General features: G+C 39.9%; 4 protein-coding genes across 7 annotated transcripts; 2 read left to right on the plus strand and 2 right to left on the minus strand.

Moving 5' to 3' along the window:
- Positions 1-1151: 1151 nt before the first annotated feature.
- On the minus strand, positions 1152-4819 carry LOC135486617 (RNA 3'-terminal phosphate cyclase-like protein). The gene is made up of 9 exons (XM_064769554.1): positions 4690-4819; positions 4169-4240; positions 3606-3781; positions 3167-3241; positions 2730-2854; positions 2476-2601; positions 2092-2251; positions 1726-1829; positions 1152-1451 (listed from the first exon to the last, which is right to left on the minus strand). The coding sequence occupies exons 1-9, from the start codon at positions 4817-4819 to the stop codon at positions 1292-1294; spliced, it is 1128 nt and encodes a 375-aa protein (XP_064625624.1). The 3' UTR covers positions 1152-1291.
- A 221-nt stretch (positions 4820-5040) lies between these two features.
- LOC135486535 (DNA excision repair protein ERCC-8-like) lies at positions 5041-7556 on the plus strand. Its single transcript, XM_064769388.1, has 5 exons — positions 5041-5324; positions 5528-5753; positions 6025-6242; positions 6619-6719; positions 6855-7556. The coding sequence occupies exons 1-5, from the start codon at positions 5152-5154 to the stop codon at positions 7352-7354; spliced, it is 1218 nt and encodes a 405-aa protein (XP_064625458.1). The 5' UTR covers positions 5041-5151; the 3' UTR covers positions 7355-7556.
- A 2003-nt stretch (positions 7557-9559) lies between these two features.
- Positions 9560-14858, minus strand: LOC135486898 (histone deacetylase 3-like). Of its 4 annotated transcripts, none has more exons than XM_064770065.1 (12): positions 14778-14858; positions 13616-13698; positions 13099-13241; positions 12832-12913; positions 12488-12600; positions 11989-12122; positions 11642-11722; positions 11264-11337; positions 10917-10981; positions 10480-10711; positions 10019-10179; positions 9560-9855 (listed from the first exon to the last, which is right to left on the minus strand). In XM_064770065.1, exons 1-12 carry the CDS (start codon positions 14833-14835, stop codon positions 9780-9782), a joined length of 1302 nt encoding a protein of 433 aa, XP_064626135.1. In that variant the 5' UTR covers positions 14836-14858; the 3' UTR covers positions 9560-9779. The 4 variants fall into 4 exon arrangements, with proteins under 4 accessions (XP_064626135.1, XP_064626137.1, XP_064626136.1 ...); XM_064770067.1 differs by lacking the exon at positions 14778-14858 and adding an exon at positions 14412-14733; XM_064770066.1 differs by lacking the exon at positions 14778-14858 and adding an exon at positions 14098-14404.
- An 88-nt stretch (positions 14859-14946) lies between these two features.
- Positions 14947-21361, plus strand: LOC135487137 (uncharacterized). The gene is made up of 3 exons (XM_064770555.1): positions 14947-16234; positions 18157-18299; positions 18756-21361. Exons 1-3 carry the CDS (start codon positions 15184-15186, stop codon positions 19608-19610), a joined length of 2049 nt encoding a protein of 682 aa, XP_064626625.1. The 5' UTR covers positions 14947-15183; the 3' UTR covers positions 19611-21361.
- Positions 21362-23292: the final 1931 nt, after the last annotated feature.

The raw sequence follows: 23292 nt of genomic DNA on the forward strand, positions 1-23292 counted from the left end.
TCTGTACTCCATTTGTGAAGTCCTACAGTGCTTCTCATCCCAAAGCTCTTACAGTTCAAATATTGAATCTAAGGATACATCGTTTCTGATAATAAATAGGCGATATATTTATCATGCCAATTAAGATAGCAGATTTCTAGCAGGCAACATGCTCCACCAGTTGATTCCATCTAGTTTTGTTAATTTCACATTTTCGTTTTTGGGAAATGATCTGCTTATCACCACCATATCTGTAGCCATGGTAACACATAGTACTGCCTGCTGATGATCCCATGTAAAAAAAATTCATTAACTTTACCTTCAGGTCCAGAATATGCTGCCATCTTCTGGTTCTGCTGTGCTTAAGCCAATGTACTCCAATCACACCAATATCCTATAGCATCCCCTTTTAACAAAAGTAACAAGGCCAGCTAAACTTGAGGTAACTTTCTTTAGTTCTGCCTCATGGCCATGCCACACCGGACTGACACGGCATGCTTGACACCTGGTGGTGTACAGTATAACCAATCTATACTTGGTATAACTAACAAAGACCGATTGTGACTTGTCTCTGACAATCGAGACGAAATATATCAGATGTGCCAGATCTGCTTGTGAACTTATTGGGTCGAAAATGGAATCCTCTAAGCTATTGTCAGTGCCTGATTGAAATATCAGCAAGTTCATATTGGTCTTTTCTAAAGTCAGGCACAACTTGGAAGTGATAAGCATTCAATATGGTCCATCCAATCTGCTTCAACAAGTCCAAACTTTTGTCTTAGGCATTTCATGGAAAAGTATGTCCACATGCTACCCGCCTATTTTTCTGTCACCCAGATGGATACATTTCCTTTAACTGCACCATTCACTCTTCATTGTTTTGAGGGGGAATGTTGTACGAGGTTCTGCTGCAGCAAAGTTTCCAAGGAATTAGGTATCGTCTAAACGTGCTTGATAACATGAGATAAAATTTTCCATCAAGGGGAAGAGGGCGAGCCATTTCCGTGCCAAAATTTCTTTTCAAAGACTTGTCCTTGATGCCAGACATATGACTTTTTTCGTCATTAAGAGGGGGTTAGGGAGATAAAATTTAATCTCTCAAAGAAACAGAGTACTCCCAAAGACGTCCTTGGATGAATCAACACAATTTCTAATTTTTGCATTATAAAATATTTATTTATACAGCACCACAAATTCTTATTCAAACATGTTTTCAATTTGTACACTTTCTAAAATAGATGGAGTACAGGACATAGGATACTGCTGTTCTGGCCTAAAATAACAATCCTTTCTGCAATTTTCCAAAGCAATGCTATATTAATCCCTTATTCAGATTAGAATATCCAACTCCAACACAGGTCAATAATAGTTTCTCTCCTCCAGTTCTTGTTTCATCGTCCTCACCTTTCACAATCGGATCAATTTTAAACATAACTTGGAAAAAGTCTTTTAGATGACGTAGAAACTGCATCCTGCAAGGGAAGAGGAGACTGAGCATGAGAAAGTGCCACGCAAACCTGGGATTTATATCGTCATGACCTATGATTATAATCGCTGCTATGTTACCAACAAAAAGATCTCGTCTGGGTGAACCAGTAATCGCACGGTTTGATATTGATGCAGGTCGCTGCAACCCTGTCTATACCAGCACTTTCCTGGCTTTTGATTTGAAAGTGCTGGACCTACCAACTTGTCCCTGGGGACTTTGCCTCATCATGCAAAAACTGTGAAATCTGGTAGACTTACGTATAAGGTGTAAGTGCTCCCATCTGCAATTTTGAGACGTCTTTCTGTCCTAATGCCATGAGTAAACACGCTAAACTCTGGACATTTGAATCCACACAACCTCCCTGCAAAGAGAAAAGTTCTTTCATCGCTAGAAAAGTTGTGGAATTAATCGATGTCAGTTAAAATTTTCCCCTGAATTACATGTATTGCCACATTTAGAGTTTAAAGCATGCTTGTGAGATAAAGTCTGGTTAACCAATAGCACTTTAAAAACCCAGGTAGTGTGGTTGCATTTCCAAATTTCCAGCAATCATTTGATTTGACGACAAAAAACTGGAAAATTGTACTCAATTCAATACTTTTGCAGTCTATTTTGATACATACACTGTAAATTTCCTCCAAGAGCAGTTTGGCAGTTTGTTTCCCGACGTCTTCAGGAACGGAAGGCCCATCAGGACTACCATTTGGATTTGATGACATCTCAGCTGACAAGAAGGTCCCATTTAACGTCTCTGCTACTAAGGTTAACCCAAAACCAGGTGACCTAGGGAGAGAAATGACATGTTCAGTGTTTGGTTGGAAAGTAGTTTAGAGGATGATGCTGATACCAGTGACACACACGAGTACCTGACATCAGGGCTAACCTTCACCCTCAAGATTTCGACTCCAGGACACACCTGGATGCACTGCAACTTGGTCAAGTTTAAGAACAACTTTGCTTGGAATACATTGCCTCAAGGATGATACACAATAAAACATTGCACATACTTTCCAGACTGGCTTCCCTTGAGGTGGTCAGTATAAATGTAAATATCTGGCAGGAATTTATTAAGAACACTTCTGGTGGCATCCACGATTCTGTTGGCAAATGCTGGTGACACCCTAACAGCCCATCTTTTGGTTAGTCAAGGAATTAATGCATGATGTGATTATGTGAGTATCTGTTTTAATTTGAGCAAGGTTCATGTATACTCTAATGATTTGGAAAAGTATGAGTCATTCATCTTCATCAAAAAGGATACGCTACACCCCTTATTCTCTTGATCTTTCCCGGGTCTTTGAACTGAACTGGTCTCAATTTCTGTCGCGTCGGACAGCAGAAGAAGATCTCTCCACCTCCACCAGGGGCAGCACCCCGACGATTAATCTGAAAGGTTAATAGAAGTTCTAAAAATATCTTAGTTTCGCTTCAAAATTCCTCCTAGAGCATTTCATAACTCACAGCCTTATTACTGCAGAAATGACATCATTTATGCAACGGAATTGAAAACCAGGCAATACAAGTAAGTAGTGCATGTGTGCTAACTTATTATAAACATGATGCAACTTGTCAAGCTAAAAAAAGTTAGGGAACTGGCAGCGATGGGGCAGAGACAATGCTAATAGAGAACTTAGCCAAGATGCTCATATACTACAATGCTGTACTCTCCTGCGAATAGCTACTTTGTGGGCCACTTACCTTGAGTTCAAAACCTTCATCAGTACCAAGGAATTTCTTCATGATGGGAAAAGCAGACGCCTTGATCAAGTCCACCTGAAGAAAGATAAACAGACAATGTTCATTCGCTCAAAAAATGAAATGTCACAATTAGAAGCCGAGCAAGAAAGCCATCGAATACATCCTGGTGTGTGTGACATGTACATGCTTCAATTTCAATTCATAGACAACCGTGAATGGTGTACATGTACATAAGTTTTCTGTTTTTCATAAGAATTTTTATCAGACCTGCTTTGTGACTGCTGTACATGCTCGGACTCCCATCCCATCAAGGAGCTTGCCAAATTAGCTTACCGATATGAAGAGTCCAGGACCACTGCAAGCTTAACTACTTGAGTGGCAATCACTAATTTATACTGAAGGACGTGAGTGAAAGACAATATTTCTATATTTCACTTACTGACAGATCTGTCTGGTCATTTGTGACACCACGCAGCACAGCTTTCACAGGTTTCTTTGTAAACGGTGCAAGGCAGAGCAGCAATTCCAGATAGTAACCTATAGACCTCTGTATATTGCAGTCATGGTCAAGAGAACCACCAGTCAGCATACCGGGCTGGTAGTACAGAACTGTACCTAGAATACAATCACACAAAAGAGTTAGGATTGGAAATTCAATCAATTTTTTAAAAGAGACATTCCCATGCAGTGTATAAGTAGTCTAAACTTAGGAAACAGAATGAAGCCCAATGGATAGGAACCACTGAGTGTTGTGTTTCAGACCCTGCGGACTAGCAGTGACAAGACAAGTGTGCTAGGTCAGAATACATTCCATACTTCTATGGCAATTACTGTTAAGTCTACACAGGTAAGTTAAAATCAATGCCTAACCTTTCATTGACACAAAAAAGTAATTCATTAAAAACAGGCCTGCCTTCCCTGCCAAAGGATCAGTAGAGTCAGTCGCAATGTTAAAAAACTCTGTTTACTGAAACTATGCTGATACCCAGTTCATAAACTTACCAGTTTCATTTATTTCTATTCTGGAGCCATTTGTAATTTTGTCTAGAAGCCTGATGAAACTTGCCTCAAAATCTGAAAGAAACAAGCCATAGCTTACAAAGTTGTTTCAGGCTCCTTCAGGAATCCTTATTCAAAAAACATTTACATATTATTGGTAACCCTTTCTCGATCTAGGGACAGTATGAGAAGTCAACATAGACTCGGACAGTCTCAGGATCCTACCGACGGACATATGCCAGGCACCAGCGGCATGCATTGCAGACAGGACTCGGGACGGCTAAAATTTAAAAGGGAGAGGCGTCACACTAGCACTGACACCACATGAACATTTCGGTGAAGATAGTGTCATGACTTAAAACCTATGGAAAGCAGTGACGGGCAAGCCGCAGACAATCCAGCAGCCTCGCCCCAAGTTAGTATATAAACAATCCGCCAGGTGGCAGCATAAACCGTGACGAATATTATCACATTTCAGCGTTGTTTGGATGGTTAACATCTGTATTTCAGCATCAAATCATTACCTCTCAATCCTGGATTGTCATCCTTTGATCTGATTTTCTTTATTTTTACCGGACGACCTGATAGGGTGGATAAAATCAATCTTTGGCGAAGAAAATTGCAACCTTCGAAAGAAAGCGTGTTGGAAGCCATCTTGTAAATTAAGCAATAAATTCTGAAACTCGATACGATTAATAAGTGTAAATACAATTTTGACAAAGTTAGCCAATTTACTTCACAATTGATATATTGAGCTTAATATTTGATGCATAACGAACAGTTTCATCACTTTTTGATATTTTTGGCTGTATAATGAAAAAAATCAGGTTAGAAATTAAATTTGTATTGAAGGCTGCTTACAGCTTGTCCCAAAATAAAAACATTGCAAAAATAATGCTAATGCTGTCATAAATATTGTGAAAAGCACTGTTTTCTGAATGATCAAGAGCATGATTTGACTGTTCTTGTAACGTTTCTGAAGCAACATGTTGCAATTATTAAATGATAGAGAATCTGGTGTTGGTGACCCTAGATCGTTGTTGAAAGCACATCGAACGGCTCGGTCCCATCTCATCGAGTTGAGCAAGTACAGAGATGTTCAACAGAATCACACAGCCGGCATCAACAGCCTACAATTAGACCAAGTGGAAAGAAGATAGTAAGATTTAATTTCAAAGGAAGCGTCCTCGAGTGGCGTTGGTTGCCGCTTGGTTATGTTGATAAATAGATGTAAGAATTTGCCCCTTCGGTTCGCACATACCCAAGGGCAAGGCTTTCTTCTTGCGAGTCGCAAAAACAGGTTACGTGATTGTAAACGACTCGCTTTGAAATTGAAATGAAATACGCTCTTCTTTCTTTCAGCTTGCTGTCGGGAGGTGCCGATGGGCAGATATCAATATTCGACATTGACCACACATCACCAACACCGGAGAAGACATACAAGTCCATAAAGAATGTCAAACGTGGACACCGTTTTGCGCATACTAAGAGTGTCAGTAGAGTATCATGGTATCCTATTGATACTGGCATGTTTGTGACAAGTGGCACAGATAAGTGCTTAAAAATCTGGGACACAAACCAAATGAAGGCAAGTTGAATTTCTTTCGAAGAATTGTAAAAAAGTAAAGTTTGTTTATTACTTCCAAACTAGGGTTAAAGCCTTCAACCTTCCGTTCACAAGGCAGAAACCTTTAGCACTTGGCAATTGAGATCGCACTACCCGTACTTCCCAAACATCCCTTTGCCATGCAAATTCAAAAGGAAATTGATGAAACAGAGACTAGTCTTCAATTCTTGATTTCGCTGACATCTCATCAGAACAAATTATGCCTTTTAACATGAACATGATTTCATTTCAGCCAGCAGAGAAACTGGATCTTGATTGGCTGATCTACAGCCATGATATGTCACCCACAAGTGTCCTGCACTCCCTAGTGGCAGTTAGTGGACAACATTCCAAAATCGTCCTCGTCGACTTGAGGACCGGTTCAAAGACTCACACCTTGAAAGGACATAACGGACGTGTCTATTGTGTGCGGTGGTCTCCAAAGGATGACTTCATATTAGCTAGTGGAAGGTAAGTGTTTTGTTCAAGTTATTGCTCTGATATTTTTTTCAAACCAATGTTTAATGTTGTGTGATGTTTTCTTTGCTAACACTCAGGCTTGCTGTTGCAAAATCTCTGTGTACAACACATTTCTTACCTCCAAAGTGTATCCTTAGCAGTTGCTCTCCGGAGCAGAAGATATTGAGATGATGACCTTTTCTGCCAGCCCAAACTTCTTATGTTCTGGTGTTAAATCACATTTTTCAAGCAAGCATAGGAGGGTGCAGTGCATGAAGCTACACCCAAGAGGTGTTTTTCTCTGATATGCTCAATATGGTAAGCATTGACAACTATTTTGGTATTTAACTTGAAGTAGTGGTTCAACAAGTTTTGTCTCTTCTTGCAGTGAAGACAACCGAGTGATGTTCTGGGATGTTCGGAAATCAAAAGGTCACATCATGGTGCTAGATCAACATAATGGGGACTCTTCTGCCACTCCTCAATCAGGTGACACTAACAGAAAGTCTTATATAAAATGGCTCATGTCTGATTTGCTGGCTCATATTTGATTCATGTACCAAGTTTTGGATGGCCTCTAATCATCAGCATTCAAAACTTAACATTTTTGTCATTTTGTTTCAGTCAACACTGCTCACAGTGGACACGTGAATGGGCTGGAATTCACAGCAGACGGACTGCATCTTGTAACTACGGGAACAGACCATCGCCTCCGGTTATGGGAAACAGGGGGTGGGAAAAACCTTCTCGTGAACTATGGAAAAATACAAAATGACAGTAAAAAGTGCATCCAATTTGCCATAAGTGAATTTTGTGATCCAGACTTGATCTATATTCCCCAAAATGCGGACATTGAAGTTTTTAACATGATCTCAGGAGAGCATGTTCAGACGTTAACAGGCCATTTCAACCAAGTGAACTGTTTGGTTTATAACGGTGACTACCAGGAATTGTATTCCGGTGCGAACGATCGCAATATTCTTGTGTTTTCTCCGAATACAGAGATGGAAGCTGTTTATAAGGATCATGTGGACAGTATGCGGAAGGCTCAGTCCGGTAGGGCTGTGTCGGGTTACGTTAAAAGAATAGGCACAGCTGATGCATGGAGCAGCGACGAGGACTGAATTGGCTTGAAACTTCTATTGGGAATTACCTTGATATGATAATTCAATACCTGCCAACGTTATGCTCCAGATGCTGTGTTCAAAGATTATTAAGGCAGTACATGTAAAAATATGATGAACCGCTGTACATGTAAAATGTTTTGTTCTGTAACTTGAAGTTACCTTGGATTGTACTCTGCATCTAAATATATTTTTGGATAGAAAAAACAATTATCTAAGTTTACTTGTCTTTTTCTTTTCAATATTGACTCAACATTTGCTGTTCATTTTAGGATTGGACTCCGATCAATGATAAGTTCACTTTCATACACTTTTCATCCTCAGATCTGAGCCGGAAGTCACTGCACATTGGCATGGCTATTTCACATGTATCTCATCATCATGAACCCCAGAGCTCTCAATAGCGAGCATACATGTAAGGCTTCCAAGTGTCTCTGCCAACCAGCCCACTTCTCTGAGAATCTCGTGTATCTTCATTATTGAAATGCCAGAGGACCAATGTCATGTGTGTACCACCATAAATGATGCAATACATAAACATAGAGAGCTCTACAGAGAGCATAAGGCATCAACAAGTCTGCCAGCCAGCCCTATTCCCATGTGCAGTATCTAAATATGGAAATCCCGGAGGATCAATGTCGTGTGTTCTACCACACAGCATGCAAGACATGCAATTGTCTACAACTCCATACATATACTGTAGTGTGCATTGGTTCCTCTGAACCATGGAACCCAGTCACACCACGTCCGTTGTATTTTGTATTTTGCTAGCTTTGAGGGCAATTAGTCTTGGGCAAATTCATCACTGGACAATTTGCCTGCTAAGGAAAATTCATTTCCGGACTCGTCTCCTAGGACAATCCATCCAGTGGTAGAGTCATCCCTAAACCGTGATGTATCATCACTGGGGACATCTCATCCAAAACATAGATACAACAGTTTCTCCATCAAAAATATATCTTGGCTCGGTTTATTCCAACTGAAAAAATGACATGAGACTATGTTTTATTATAATTACTTTATAAACATTTATACATTACGGATAAAATGACTGTACACGATACATGTAAAAAAGTTGCTAACACTAATTTTGCTTCCTAAGGGGAGAAACACAACAGAGCTGTCAGAGTGGTGCATTGGTAAGACCTATGCTTGAAATTAACATTGATATCTGTCTCCTCCCGAGGTCTTGGCTTCGACTTCCAGTCATTATACATGTATGTCTTTATGGCGACTCTCTCTCTAACAAAACTTTGGAGACAGGAATGTGGCTCAATTCAGCCATCCAACAATATGAAACATACTAAGAAAACTGAGACTATAGTATAACCGCCTAAGTAACCATTTTGACTTAGAAAATGATAAGACATCGGTGTGAAGAGGCCAACACACATTTTACTTGTCAACTAAAATGTCATTTATTAAAAGGAAAAGAAGAAACTTAATATTTTGGTACACTGACTGATCAAGGCAATTATCATACTAATATACAAACAAATAAAGGAGTCTTATCAAATTACATGTACATCATTGCAAATGAAAATAATTACTCATAGAGGATGCTCTGTCTGGCAAATGATACATGTAGAAGGGGCATCATAATAACCCTACATGTAGACATGATTCAATAATTTCCTACAATTTTCCAAAAATGCAAATTTATGCATGATTCTAATACACGTTGTCTCAAATGTTGCCCCTTTTTCAATCATCTTTTCCATGGATATCTCAAAATAGAGATTTGAAGGACATATCCAATGGCAACTTTATACTCATACATGTACTTTTATTCTCATGGCTCAAAACAATACTTTTAAGTGACTATAAGCAGGGCCAAGGGGGTCAAATCGGTGAAGTCACTTAGGTTTCTAAACTACCTGTCTAGAATTCAATTTTTTTCTATTCAAGGCATAACTCAGCAAAGAGTACTGTTCATTAATTCAAAAGACGCCACATGCAGTAACAAACGGGTCGCCTCTGATGTTGGCCCAAATGAAACAACCTTGAACAATCCAACACAAGGCACCTCAAGTATAGAAAGTGAAACCATTCATACTTTCACAAATCAAAGTTGGTACATAATCACGACAACTACAAACAGGCTTAATTTTCAGCTTGTATAAAAGTGAAAAGAATGTTTGGCTTATAGCTGTCAATAGAAGTCTAAAATGAACACATTAGGTAGACACAATCTGTAATCTGTTAGGGTAATCGACTCGAATCTTCTCCACTCAAGATTTCCTTTATCCTTAAATGATTTCATGCAGTTGGTTAGAATATCCCGAGAGATTTCATTTTCACACAACTGAGACATCTTGAGAGACCAGAGCTGACATATGATGCTCTAGGAGCCATCCATGATGCTCTGTCCATGATGCTCTAGGAGCCATCTCCCTCACAGTGAAATATTGTCTCTTTGCCTTCATCATACGTCCAAAAAGCCATCATTTTCTTTATCGTTATCTCGGTCACCGTCAAAAAATTCATTTGCTGCTTCGGGTCTGCAAGAAAAACAAATGAATCTTAAAACTTGTTGTCGATGACAACGATTAATACACTCCTCACACTTCACTCTGCCATATGAATTTCATTTTCTAAGATTGACAATGATATATTAGCCTTTCACCCTTTCTTCCATCAAAATCAACAACAAAAACTTCTTACCTGGTACTGATCTCGCCATCATGATTTCTGACATCTGGGTCTGGTTCCTCAATATTTTCAAAGCTGAGGAGGTCTTGTGGGATGTCCTGCATCTGGACACTCGGGGCATGAGCCAAGCATTTCAGGTGTTCACCAATTGTTTGTCGTATGCTGTCTAGATACTGGAAGAGAAGTATTGAGACGCTTTAAGACAGGCTGACTACATCTACATGTATTAAAATTATCATTTTTGGATCATGAACTTCCGATGGTAGTACATGTAGAGAGGCAGTCTTGGGATCCAAAGATAGTGGGTTTCTATTCCCAACGAAAAGGTGAGGTCACTACCCAGTTTTCACACTGGTTATGGTCTGGACTTGCTAATCGTTTTGTAGTTCCTGCTATGCAACACATGATTCTGACTCAAACTTGCACAAAGGGCAAAATCACCTTGCACCTTTATTATTAGATTATGAACTTACGGCCTTAGAGTTGAGATTTTCTGCCTGTTTCGCATTAAGATCTGGATGGAGAGAGAAGTCAGGTGCAAAGAATTCCAAATATTCATTATAAGGAAGATCATTGCTGATGTCTTCATCGACAATAATGGAGGTCTCGTATGTCCAACATCTTGCCACGTTTTTCACCGTGTAACCCCCTCCTCCTAAAATCAACGTCGGCAGGCCAAGGTTCTTTACAAATTTGACACACTCTCTGAAAATGAAGCAATGGTTGTGTGAACACCAAAGTCATGTTGCTGTTATAGTCACTGGAAAAGGTATCAGCGTCCCAATAGGTTGCACTGATTTTCACTAGGGCATGAGTCAACACTCTTTGTCAATTGATACTACAGACGATGATTTTGAGCCAAACTAGACTGGGAATTTGATGTCCTTCTTGGATGTCAACCTAAACTTACCCATGGCCGTTTATCGATAGGTTGAAGCAACCAAGCCTGTCGCAGCCAAGAGAGTCAGCACCACACTGGAAAGGAAGGAAATCAATCATGACAAGTTTTGAAGCACATTATTGCTTTTATCGATTCAGATACATTACTAGTCTACATATTGATTTTCTTTTTTGAAAGTCTCGGTGTACTGCAGACCGTTCAGCTCACTTTTTCATTTTTGACGGTTTGCTGTTTCGAATCTGTCACTGGGCTTTGGAAGATGAAACTGGTGACGATAACATTGACAAATATTGGACTAAGATGCATGAAACATGGTCAGATTGGAGAAGCACTCACAGAGAATGAGTCTAACTTACTTGTAGGACAATACAGGAAGGCTTGAAGAATTCTAGCACGTTATTGATGACTGGCTTGAATATGCTCATATATGCTGCAAAAGAAGACAATGTTTAAGTGTTAAGATGAAACTGATCACGAATTTTGTCTGCCATCTGAATAATTATATCAAAAACTCAAAATTCGCAAACAGACGCTTTCCTGCAGTGCCTTTGAGATGTGAAATCAATGTTTCTTTCATTTTCATAACAATCCATGTAATTTCTAAGTGTTATTCACTTCAATGAGTCACTACAGACCTGATGTTTCTTCATTAAAGAGCAAGAAACTGAGCCTTCTAACTATGAGCATAGGTATATCAAGGATTTCACTTGCGCAGAGAAAAACTATCATCTTACTCTGATCATCTATGCCTTCTTTCAATGGGACATTCAACGAGTAATACCGCCCACTTTCTGCCCCGATTTCATACATATCACCTGAAAAAGAAATTGTCGACACGCAATCATCAAATTGAAGCAAGCAATGATACCTTGCTCTGTCCACAATTGACACATACATGAAGTCAAGGAATTGTTGACACAATCCTAAGGACAATAAAATTTCTTCTTAAATTGACAAGCACTTGTCTCTCATACTCAAACCCCTGCAATCCATTTTCATAGCTTCGTTGTTCAAATCTGTGGCTGATAGCTAAAACCTCAGATGGCAGCCCTTTACAATTTCGGAAAAGATCCAAGCGTACCTGTTCCAGGGAAAAAGTAATTTCCATACTTGTGGAATGAAAGTGTCATAACTCTGTCTGTGAGGTAGAACGCCTCCTGTACTCCGTCACCATGATGAATATCTATGTCAACGTAGAGAACTCGGGGATGGTGTCTGAAACAGAATGTTCATTGATCCAATTTGATGGACTCCTTTGAATGCTTTCGTTCTATCATTCGCAGAAGGTCATGCGTTTTAATGCTTGGTAGGACTACCCATGTTCCATATTCATAAAGTTAATCTGCCATAACCAGCATCCCATCCAGGAGAAGTGACACTTCTAGTCATTGAATGCTTGGTAGAATCTCGGATAAGCCAAAGCCTGACGCAATGCTGCATATGAGACAACTGTAGAAGACACACACAGTTCTCCACTTCTAACTACAGGTCCACTTTCGAATAGACAGAGATTATGCCAATATTACACAATTGGTATGGAAATATATATTGAGCAGAAACTCCTGAAATATATGACTTACTTGAGTAATTCCAGGATGGCTATAACAATATCATTCACGTAACAGAACCCAGATGCTTCAAACTTCTTAGCGTGATGCAATCCACCGGACCAGTTCACAGCTATGTCACACATCTAAAACACGAAGAAAGATAGAAACAACTGTGGTCCAAATATTTTCTCCCATTTTTTAGACTTCAAACTTTTGAGATGCTTGAGGGAGATAAGCCAAACTCCCTTCATAACAAATCAATAAACGTCTATTGTGTTTTTTGTTAACTTTTTATGACTCTCCATCTCAAAAATACAATCTAATCTTAAGGCGTAGCATGCCTCCTTCATAAACAAAATACTTATCATACTTACTCCGTTATTAAGCTTATTGGCGCCCTCTAGTGAAGCACCAGTATACATCGAACAGAAATCAAAGATGCCATCAAACACGGGGCTGGAATGAAAACAAAATAGATCAGTATTCTATTCAATTACGGTTGATGATCACATATGTCAACTAGAATTCATTTTTCTAGGTCTAAATGTGTAAATAGGATCTGGTTAGCACGTTTATACTGTCTAAAACACAAAACTTGTTTAGCTTGGTGCCTCAAGGGAAGTAGTTCAAACACTTCTTACCAATCGTCACCCACATTGTAAATGCTCAAACTTTTTGTGAATGCTTGCACATTCTGGGGCGAGACTCTTTGTAGGAAGTCAATATAATCATCGGCGTGGAATCGAGCCATGTCATGTGCTGTAGCTCGGTACGGTTTGTAAACCTGAAAAATAATTTTACGCCGTTGAAAAATATAGATTCTGCTATGGTAATCATTCGTGACCATGCACAACCTGATACAAAATCTCGAAATATTGTTCCATCTTCTGTTAAGCGTGATGCTGATTCTTCTTCTTCAGCATTCGGATATATTTGAGATGCACGCGAGACAGTCAGTCTGTTTTTGGAAACGAAATCAGCTGTTCTACTCTAGAGAGTTCCACCACAGAGCACCAGAACTTTGTTGTCAGGGTGGTATCCTTTGGCCAGCATTCCTCTCTTTTCTGATGACAATTCAAATTTGCTGTTCATGTTAGGGTCGACACACTCGGGAGGGTGTTGGTACTACTTCCAACATTCTAAAGTACCTCCACTTACCGCCATCTTTTTATAAAGGCCATAATGAAGAACCAGACTGTGAGTGAGAGTCAGACGTTGGGGTTTCATGGGATGGCCAGGACCTAAAGCAAAATAGACAACGGTTACACTACAGTCCACACAGTACTTTTGAAACAACACTACCACCATGGAGAATCAATACTCCACATTGCCAAGCATCTTATCAGGCCTTCCAGTTCGCCAAGCTTGCCTGTCCTGGAAAAGGAAATTTTATTTCACACAGTTAGAAAAACTGTGTTTATCTGGTAATAAGGTTCTTCAAGCATGATTTGCATCAAAGATAGAGAAAAATGCACTATTGGTTTGTCCTATGGAAAGCGAACAAATTGTGAAATATGCATGGATTGATTTTGTGCTTGCACCACAGAGTAACCCGCAGGTAATTTACCTCGAAATTTAGTGCATATGATTACATATTGTCCATGTTACCAGATGGACACAGTTTATTTTTTTAAATTTACCAACAAGTGCACATTTTGGATATTTCTCTTGTTAGGCAGCCATTCTCCCATATCTCAAGAAGCACTATCCAGGGTAGCCTAGTTTCGGCAATTCGGAGAACTCATTCCAAGGTAACTGTCAACAGTCAACACAGAAAAAATGACTTTCTCTTCAAACGATTACACACTAATGGCACTACACAGTAAAAAATGTACAATTTACAATACATGGCAGCAATGATGATGTACGGTCAGTCGAGGGATGTGATTTATCACTTTGACACTTCTGTGAATCAAGGACTTGGCCAGGCGTTTATTGATAGAACTCGAATTACCTCACAAATTAGGTCACTGAGTGAATACAGTGACTAGCACAGACGACAGTATGCCTGAGACAAGTCAATACTACATGTAATTTGTACACCACAAGTAGCCTGCGCAGTGCAAGTGCCAAGTGTACCGATTCGTGTACACTCTAAACTAGTAAGTAACTAGTCCGACTCCAAGTCTAACAATACACTGTAACTATTAGGCCTACTGTACATCATGCGCGGATGCATGCATGCATGGTCTGGTTGCGTGTTGAATATTGAGAGAGAAATAAGAATGCGATCTCATTGAAGTATCATCTATGGATAAACAATAGCATAATCTCTCGAATCCACTCCAACAAAAGAATATTGACACCTGACTTGAGTTACCATAATGAAAATTTCCTACGTCAGGATCGTAGAAATAAATAACTTTCGGGTTTGCCATTTTCGTCTAAACTGACCTTCGCGAATCGGAGAGGGCAGTAACGCACTCTGTCGATAGGCGGCGCTAATAAACGAGCAGAAACAGAAACTGGGTCAAACCAATTAGTTCTAATTTTAGCCTACATTTTTTTATGCATTGCGCGGTTGTGCTGACACAGTGACAGTTCCTTCTTCATTTTCGCTTTTGTCACTTTATAAACAAACGAGAAAGCTGTTCCTGGTGTTGTTGATGATAGGTAAAATGCATAGGCTTATTTGTACTTTTTTTTAAGTTAAGACAATCAAATCCAATTATCTGGGATGTAGGCCTCGTGGATCAGCTGGCCTACACTACACAAAACTTCAAAAGATGGTGGACATGGAAAGTCTTTGCTGGAATTCAGAGAAAGATATCACCCCCAGATCCATGTATTTAGAGGATAAATGGCCAAGAGTTGTCAAGTCAACTGGTGGGTATTATGGGGTTAGCGACTGCGAAACATTTAGTGCTGGCGATGAGTTGGTGATGATAGGACACAAGGGTTTTCCAAGGCTTATTGCTCATAAATACAAAAAGTGCCAGCCAGACGATGCTGAGTTGCCACTGCTGGTGGCCTTGGATGCTATCAAACAAAAGGGCAGTGGATACAGCATCCCTCTGATGTTGACTGGTGAGGGTCACCAGTTGTGCACGGTGCAGATTCTTCCGCTGAGACAGTCCGATTATGTGTACAAAACCGCAAAAGAACTTTTAGAAACATTTCCAAGATTTGTGAAAGTTAATCGCTCTTTTTCCATCCACCCTCGAAAACCAACGGTTAAAAAAGGGACCGTCCTCGAACTTCTTCAGACTGATCTCAGGATGGAGGCTGAAGGAAATGGACCGTCAAAGTTCCTGATATGTGCCTGTCTTGATCAAAGGATTCCCCTGAAAATGGATACTAGGGGCGATTTCACGGTTGACGACGACCAATGCCGTTACACATTGAAGGAAGTTGTGGAACGCTTCCCACTTCCACAGCGAATTCATTTTACTTCCATGCCACAAGGACTAAAAACCAATGATATTGTTCTTTTTGATGAGGTGAATTACGATGTTGTAATCTCCATTCCACTAGCTGCAGTTGCAGATGAAACACTTACTGCAATAACGGACTTTGACATGATCTACTTTCCAGTTAGTTCTGAACTCGAGTTCAATGACTGTTCCTCAGACAGATATTCTGATGCGTACAAGAAAGTGATTGAACAATGTCATACAAACTTTGGAATGGGTCACTTCAAGGACGTAAATATGGTTTGCAAGGAGGTGTGTATGTTGGAGATTCAGTTCTATCCATATGATAAAGTGTATGGACTTCCAAGTGCAAGGAAACGTCCACCTTTGGTACCAGCAAAGCCGAATATGACTATGACTTCAGGTGAGAAAAAGTCAGAGTTTTTTCTTATCAGGTCTTGAATGTAATCTATTTTATTCATTGAATTCATGTTCACAGGAATTGTTGATTGAATACATTTAGCATAAGTAACGAAAGACATTTTTGAATTTGAAGATGATTCTGAGTTGACTGGACATATATTGCCCCAAGCCCTTCGAGCAGAGACAGACCTTGAAAAGTTCAATAGACGGTTGAAAACATTGCTTTTTAGCTCACCTCTTAGCAGAGGTGAGCTTATCCCATACCGTGGCGTCCGTCGTCCGTCGTCGTCGTCGTCGTCGTCGTCCGTCGTCCGTTAGCAGGGCACGTTTCGTAACTGTTAGAGCTATTGAGTTGAAACTTGGTACACATGTACCCTTATGTAATGACACCTGGGAGACCAAGTTTCGGTCCGATTCGTTTCATGGTTTGGCCACCAGGGGGCCAAACGTTAAAAGTGAAAATATGCAATATCTCCCTTAATAGTAGTCGGGAAATTTTGAAAAAAATATGGTAGGTACTTCTAGCAAAGGTGCATCATATATCCTCCGGGTTTTTGATTTGACCTCCTTTTCAAGGTCACAGAGGTCAAATGGTGTAAATTGGCCGTTAGGATGTAACGATGGCACGTTTCTAAACTGCAATGACTATTGATCCCAAATTTGGTACACATTTACCCCTTAGTCAGGTAATCTCAGGGACCGAAGTTTGGTCCAATATGATTCACCACTTGACCACCAGGGGGCAAAATCCAAAAACCTTAAAAATGTGATTATTCCTTAACTTCTTGCCCGATTGCCACCAATTTGATATCATGGGTACACCTAACCACCATACAGTATATGTCACACATGTTTTTAATTTGACCTTCTTGTCAAGGTCACAGAGGTCAAATGGCGTAAATTGGCCGTCAGGCCGTAACTATGGCACGTTTCTTAACTGCAATGACTATTGATCACAAATTAAGTACACATGTTCCCCTTGATCAGGTGATCTCAGGTACCGAAGTTTGGTGCGATCTGATTTGCCGTTTGGCCTCCAGGGAGGGGGCCAAATCCTAAATTCTTCAAAATGCCATTATTCCTAGTATAACTTGCCCGATTGGCACCAATTTTATATCATAGGTACATCTAATTCTAACAACCATTCAATGTGTCACCCGGGTCTTCTTTGATTTGACCTACTTTTCAAGGTCACAGAGGTCGAATGTACTGTAAATTGGCCATTTTGGGGAAATTGTAATTGCTTGGACCTACATCAAACCTAACACTACATGACACAATACCATGCTCTTTATCCACTTTCCTCCACATGAGGTGAGCACAATGGCCCTGGCCATTTCATTGACATGTTTAAGGAGTGGAGGTGGGCGCTTTAAGCGTGGTTAAACCGCGGAAAAGCTCCATAAAAATGACAATTATTATTATCATTAGCTGATTCTGTGTTGACACGCCCTATTTGTTGTTTTTTATGAGCATAGATGAGTATAAACGCTGTGTTATAAATACATTACATATACTTACTATAGAATACCAAGAATTGATAAAGACTAGTTACCATAGAATACCAAGAATTGATAAAGACTGGTCTTTATTTATTCTTGTTAAGGGTTGACCATAGGTAAACCACCACTTTAGCTAGAAATTGAAATCCGACTCCCATCCTTGCTTCACATCGTTTTTAAAGAGTTCTACATGTAATTGCTTTAGAATTTTAAGTTCCTGTGGTCAACCCTGGCCTTAATACTACGATAGTCTTAAAGATTGTTTAATCTCAGTTTTCCTCACATTCCTCACATTTTCAAGTACATGTTCATGTAGGTCTCTACCCCCCAGTTACATGTAACGTCTGTGTAGGTTTGCATGTCCTTCTTGTAAAACAGTTACCTATCAAGTTGGTACAGTGTCATTTGTGAACATTTTCAGGTAACCGTTCTCCTGCACTTCCTACCAGTGATAGTTCTTGCGATTTACATGACCAAAGGAGCCATTCCGATGAAGAATCTGGCTTTGACCGGCCCATCTCATGCTACGATGAGGCAGGAAACTGGATTAGAGAAAGTGGAAAGGTATGAGTGCGAAACTCCCAAATTGCTGACTCAGCATACTCTAATCAAAGTCGCAAATGTTTGAATTTTAGAAAAGTCTTGCTGGCTCAGTGAAATACCTTAAATGGTCAATGCAGGGTGGCCAACATTTTATGAAAGGAGTGTCTATATTATGTATTTTGTGTACTGCTATACCTGGCCTGTTGGTTGGGGGTCCTCGATTCCTGAGATTAGTGGCACCTGAAATTGGCTCCTGTCTACTCATCATCACGGAAGGGCCATATAAAAACATGAAGATCTCACTGGTGCTTCTGCAGTATTGTGTAAGTTAGTGCAAGGAGTCTAGATATAACTACCCCTAGACGTCATTTTCATGATACATGTAGGTGTCACCCAAAGACCACCTAATCTACAGTCCTAGTTAGTAGCTTCTACCTATCTCCCCCTTTATACATAGCATCATATTTCTTTTTCCAGGACAGCTCAAAAACGGAGCCTCCGGCATTGCCACCAAAACCAATCTTGAGGAAAACAAGAGCAGCCACCTTGCCTGCCCTACATTGTCAACCAAGTCCTCCACTGGTATCCATCATAGACCGACCTGAACCCAAATTTGACAGGGGTGACAAAAATAGAGGAAATAAGTATCACAATGTGACATTTAAAGTGGCCAAAAAGTTTGGAAACCTTTTTCAAAGGTCTAACTCTAACATTGGTGATGCAGGTACCCCAGTGCTAAACAACCAGTGCAATCTATCTGATCAGGAGGGTAAGAAAGACTGTCCAGTCAGTATTGATACTGATGATAGCAATGATGACGAATATGACTACCCCGAGGATGTGGCAGAGTGGCGCGGTATTCCGCCAGGTTCTCAGGACTATGTAAACCAGCCACCACCTACTGGTGCCCTGCCTCAGGAGGCTGTGAATAAGGTATTTAAGGGGAAGACTTTAAAAATGGTAAATTTGAAAAAGTTGGAATCAAGTCGGTTGAAAAAACAGGACAATATACTCAAGCCAAGGAAAAACAATCAAAACTTCTCGAAGGTGCCAGCGCTAAATGATGGTGATAACAGCAAATCCTCGACTGCATTGTCCTGTGCAGTTTCGAAAAAATGTATTGCAGATTATTCTGTGGTAGAAGTCGCCAATTTTGTACGGGAGGCTGGTCAGGTGCGGATCGCTGCGTTACTGGAAGAAAACATGGTTGATGGCGACTTTTTCAGGTGTCTCCACATTGAACAGTTAATTTGTGCTCCGTTCAATGCCTCACCATTTGAAATCGAGGCTTTGAAGAGGATACAGAAGGGAAAACTTCCAAAGAAGATCTAAGGTTTGATTTTGGAATGAAACCCAGGGATTAAAACTGACACTGCACACATGAAACTTAGCCTGTCACTTATTGTTCGTGAAATATAAAAAAAGTCCTGGAGTGCATCATGGCCATGGTCATAGGGTCTTTTTTATACTTCTGAATGTTATGGAAATATGCTGTAATGAGATCTGTCCATAACTTACAAAATGGACCTCAAACATGTTTGAGGCAGTACCCATGTTGGGCCTGGATGATAAAATGTGCCATGTGGGATATGGTTGAAAGTTGAAGTATTTTGATTGCAAATACATTTAAGGCCTACTTATAAGTGCTTTAGTACTATGAAAGAAATGTGCCAAGAAGAGTGTCCATTTTTAACTTGGGACATAATATGTCTTTTTATAGGCTTTTTTATTGGAAGTTCTATTCCTTCAGTTGGGCATACAAATGTACCTAGTAGTGGTAGTCTGATTGTGATCACGGCCGAGCCATGTGATTGATAAGTTTGGTGTAGAATATTTTAAGTATTGTATGCACAATATATTTTATTCATTGTGAATGGGACGATTCTTCATTGAAATGCCACCAGGGTAGTGCCAGTACTATTCCACTGAGATCTGATCTCAATCTGTTGTATTTTTATTTCTCAAAACCATTTGAAACTCCTACATACATGATGTTTTTGATACTTGAACTAAATTGTATGTGTCTGTAAACACTTCAATGAATACAGCAAGGAAAAAGAAATAAGATAATTTATTTCATTTCGGGCTCAATGAATAAAATGTTATGTAAAAGAATACTACAGAATGTTTGACAAATGTATTTATAAGCGTTTTTTGACCGGTTTCCTAAAATGTTACTGTAAGTTAAGTCAGTAAATTTATTACTGCATGCTTTTTACTCAGTAGGTTTGAAAGATTCTGCTGCCCAACCTGGTTTTGCTAGGGACCAATGCTTTCCTCTTATTTCCAAAACTTTAACCGTCCAATTCTGATAGCTGAGTTACAGTAATGCTTACGGGTAAAACAGTTAAAACTGAGCTCAAAAAACAGTTTAAACTGGTCTCAAAAAACAGTTAAAACTGAGCTCAAAAAACAGTTAAAACTGAGCTCAAAAAACAGTTTAAACTGGGCTCAAAAAAAGGTTAAAACTGAGCTCAAAAAACAGTTAAAACTGAGCTCAACTGAATATTCAAGTTTCTAGAAAATTCGTATAGAAATCCTTAAGAGTAGATGTATAATTAATTTGTATGAATGCTTTTGATTGAGATGTGCTTTCCTGAGGTTTTAAAAGACACCAGTATTGCATAATCTTTTACATATTTTGTCACTATCTCATGAACGCTGATAGCTAGAACAATGACATTTTTACTCTCCAGACTTCTGATGAGACTACATGACACAATATACGAGTTTTTGATTTGACGTATTTTTGAAGGTCACAGAGGTCAAACTCTAAAATTTCAGCGAAGATAGCACGTTTCGTCATTAATTGTCCTAGACTCTTCAAATTTGATATGTAGACACCTATTGGGCATCTGTACTCAGATCAATGTGACCTACTTTTCAGGTGTAAGTAGGTCAGATCATAAAACTCAATGTCAGTTATATCAAGAAACCTTTGTATCCTTAAGCAAGACTCGTTGAAACTTTCTACCTGAAAAAGGGATATCATGAAAAATTGATTACTGCCTGTATGTTTGATTTCCCTTGCTATCCCCAGGTGTGATTCTTAGGTTCCATGAATGCTACCCTTCCTGTTTCTACTACCTTATCTATTCTAATTTATAAAACATTTTTCAAAAACATTTTGTGTTTATTTCTGTTAATTCGTAAGATTGGAAAGTATCCTACAGCTGTTCCCAGTTTTAGTCCTCACAAGTGCCTGCTGATGTTGGAAAGTGGAAGTTCCCAGTTTAGAAGACCAAAACTTTGTTCCATTGAGTAGCAAAAAAATGGAGAGAAGGTCGTATTTAGCCTCAAAAACCAACAAATTCTACTGAGATGTCCAGGAGTATAAGCACTGCTGCTGTCCTCCAGCTGCCTCCCTGCCAGGAATTTTTTAATGAATCCCCAGGTGCCACTGCCTTGAACAAAAGCGAGATATTTCAGTTCTAACAATTACACTATATGGCAGCACTTGTGCCTGGTGTTAAAGTTGATTTAGTCTCCCTGTTTTAAAAGTCCTGCATTATCATTTGCTGATGCTTTAGTGACTTCTAGGTCGAGACTGGATACTATGACTGCCCAAAAGAATCTGTGTTGATGGATATGTTGGGTTGTAGATCCCTGTCCCTGCATTTCTGAAATCTGTGCAGGGTGTCTTTGCCAGGCCGGATGACTGTGACTGTCCCAGGGGAGGATGTGTCCTGTGAGATTGTGACTGTCTTCAAGTGAAAAATGACTTTAGCCCCTCCAAAAGGACCAATAGATGATAATGATGATGATGTTGAATATTGCCATCAGGTAGTCAATTTTCTTTGAAGCGATACGGTACCAGAGACTTTCTTGGGCGATACGTATTAGCATACATGTACCCCCCCCCCCCCCCAGAATGGTCCTCGCAAGTGGTTCAATATACTACGCTCCGGACGCAGTGGACAGGCCTCGTCCCTCTCTGTTCATGTATGAAAAGATAGGTTGACAAATGAATTGATTGCCTTGGGAGTTTACAATACAAGAGTATGAGTCGAATTATGAGCTCCTTGGTGTGAAATGCTCATCTCAATTATAGTGGCAAACAGGTATTTTGCGCCCAGACGGAATAGATTTTGGGTGGGTTCCCGAGTCAGCTTGTTGGCGGAGTTGGTCCTACTGACTGTCCTGTGAGGAAACGAATAAAGATATGCGATAATTTAGCCAACCTTTAGATGTCCAAGTCCCCGGTCCAAGCCTAATTAATAGACAGTTTTCTAGCTGTCCCTCCGTGAGTTACAAGTTATCCGTCCTTCGCGTGTCTTTCGCGCAATTCTTGCCGGGCATTGGCCATTATGATTGTCATACGATACAAGTTAGTCTGTGTGTTGCTTCAGATGTAACGGGTAATGACCTTTACATTTAGCAAATATTGAAAAATGACTAGTTCTTTAGTGTTCCATATTTCGATGGCCGATGCGGCGAAGACACACCCGCCGGAAGACACTGGATGTTGGAAGACTGCTCCTCGGAGATACCGTTTACTGGGGTATTACAAGCCACTGGATGCTTCTCTCTCCGCTGTATTCCGTAATCCAAGAACGAAACAACTTATATTTCGTTTGAAATAAAGCCGGGGTAGGTCATAGTTATCTCGAGGAACTCGAGAAAAAGATCGCGTACGTTCCTATTTCAAAATCGACCGAAATTCTGTTAGTTGATAGCAATTAAAATCAAGCCCAAAATGTCTACTTTAATTGTCATCTTGTCATCCAGCTTTTAGGCTTGCATGGATACGACCATAATTAGTCAGCGTAATTCGGCAATTTAATTGGGTAGCTGACTCAGCAATCGAAACGAACTGTGGATGCCAATTTGGAGTATGTTCTTCGTTTTCCAGAGAACAGCCTCCTAGGTTCAAAATGAGATCATTGCACTTAGGCCTATTGGCTTTCACTTTGTTTAAAAAAGAGTCCTAATGGCTTTCGGATTTCTGGTCACTAGCCAATATGGTGCACGTGGTGCCTATACAAATGGTATTTCTTACTTCAGAGGCCTCATA

The sequence above is a fragment of the Lineus longissimus genome, chromosome 4, assembly GCF_910592395.1.
Source record: "Lineus longissimus chromosome 4, tnLinLong1.2, whole genome shotgun sequence".
NCBI classification, from domain to species: Eukaryota; Metazoa; Nemertea; class Pilidiophora; order Heteronemertea; family Lineidae; genus Lineus; species Lineus longissimus.

What these genes read in the sequence shown, in the direction of transcription:
- LOC135486617 (XM_064769554.1), bottom strand. Translation starts at nt 4,819, where the DNA reads ATGGCTTCCAACACGCTTTCTTTCGAAGGTTGCAATTTTCTTCGCCAA. An exon ending in ATGACCAGACAGATCTGTCA is followed by an intron (nt 3,242 to 3,605) that starts GTAAGTGAAATA and finishes ATCTTTCTTCAG; the next exon opens with GTGGACTTGATCAAGGCGTC. An exon ending in ATGAAGGTTTTGAACTCAAG is followed by an intron (nt 2,855 to 3,166) that starts GTAAGTGGCCCA and finishes TTAACCTTTCAG; the next exon opens with ATTAATCGTCGGGGTGCTGC.
- LOC135486535 (XM_064769388.1), top strand. Translation starts at nt 5,152, where the DNA reads ATGTTGCAATTATTAAATGATAGAGAATCTGGTGTTGGTGACCCTAGA. An exon ending in GGGACACAAACCAAATGAAG is followed by an intron (nt 5,754 to 6,024) that starts GCAAGTTGAATT and finishes ATTTCATTTCAG; the next exon opens with CCAGCAGAGAAACTGGATCT. An exon ending in TTCTGCCACTCCTCAATCAG is followed by an intron (nt 6,720 to 6,854) that starts GTGACACTAACA and finishes ATTTTGTTTCAG; the next exon opens with TCAACACTGCTCACAGTGGA.
- LOC135486898 (XM_064770064.1), bottom strand. Translation starts at nt 13,765, where the DNA reads ATGGTGGTAGTGTTGTTTCAAAAGTACTGTGTGGACTGTAGTGTAACC. An exon ending in TACAATGTGGGTGACGATTG is followed by an intron (nt 12,914 to 13,098) that starts GTAAGAAGTGTT and finishes TTTTCATTCCAG; the next exon opens with CCCCGTGTTTGATGGCATCT. An exon ending in CTTCCTGTATTGTCCTACAA is followed by an intron (nt 10,982 to 11,263) that starts GTAAGTTAGACT and finishes CTTCCTTTCCAG; the next exon opens with TGTGGTGCTGACTCTCTTGG.
- LOC135487137 (XM_064770555.1), top strand. Translation starts at nt 15,184, where the DNA reads ATGGTGGACATGGAAAGTCTTTGCTGGAATTCAGAGAAAGATATCACC. An exon ending in GAATATGACTATGACTTCAG is followed by an intron (nt 16,235 to 18,156) that starts GTGAGAAAAAGT and finishes GAACATTTTCAG; the next exon opens with GTAACCGTTCTCCTGCACTT. An exon ending in GGATTAGAGAAAGTGGAAAG is followed by an intron (nt 18,300 to 18,755) that starts GTATGAGTGCGA and finishes TTCTTTTTCCAG; the next exon opens with GACAGCTCAAAAACGGAGCC.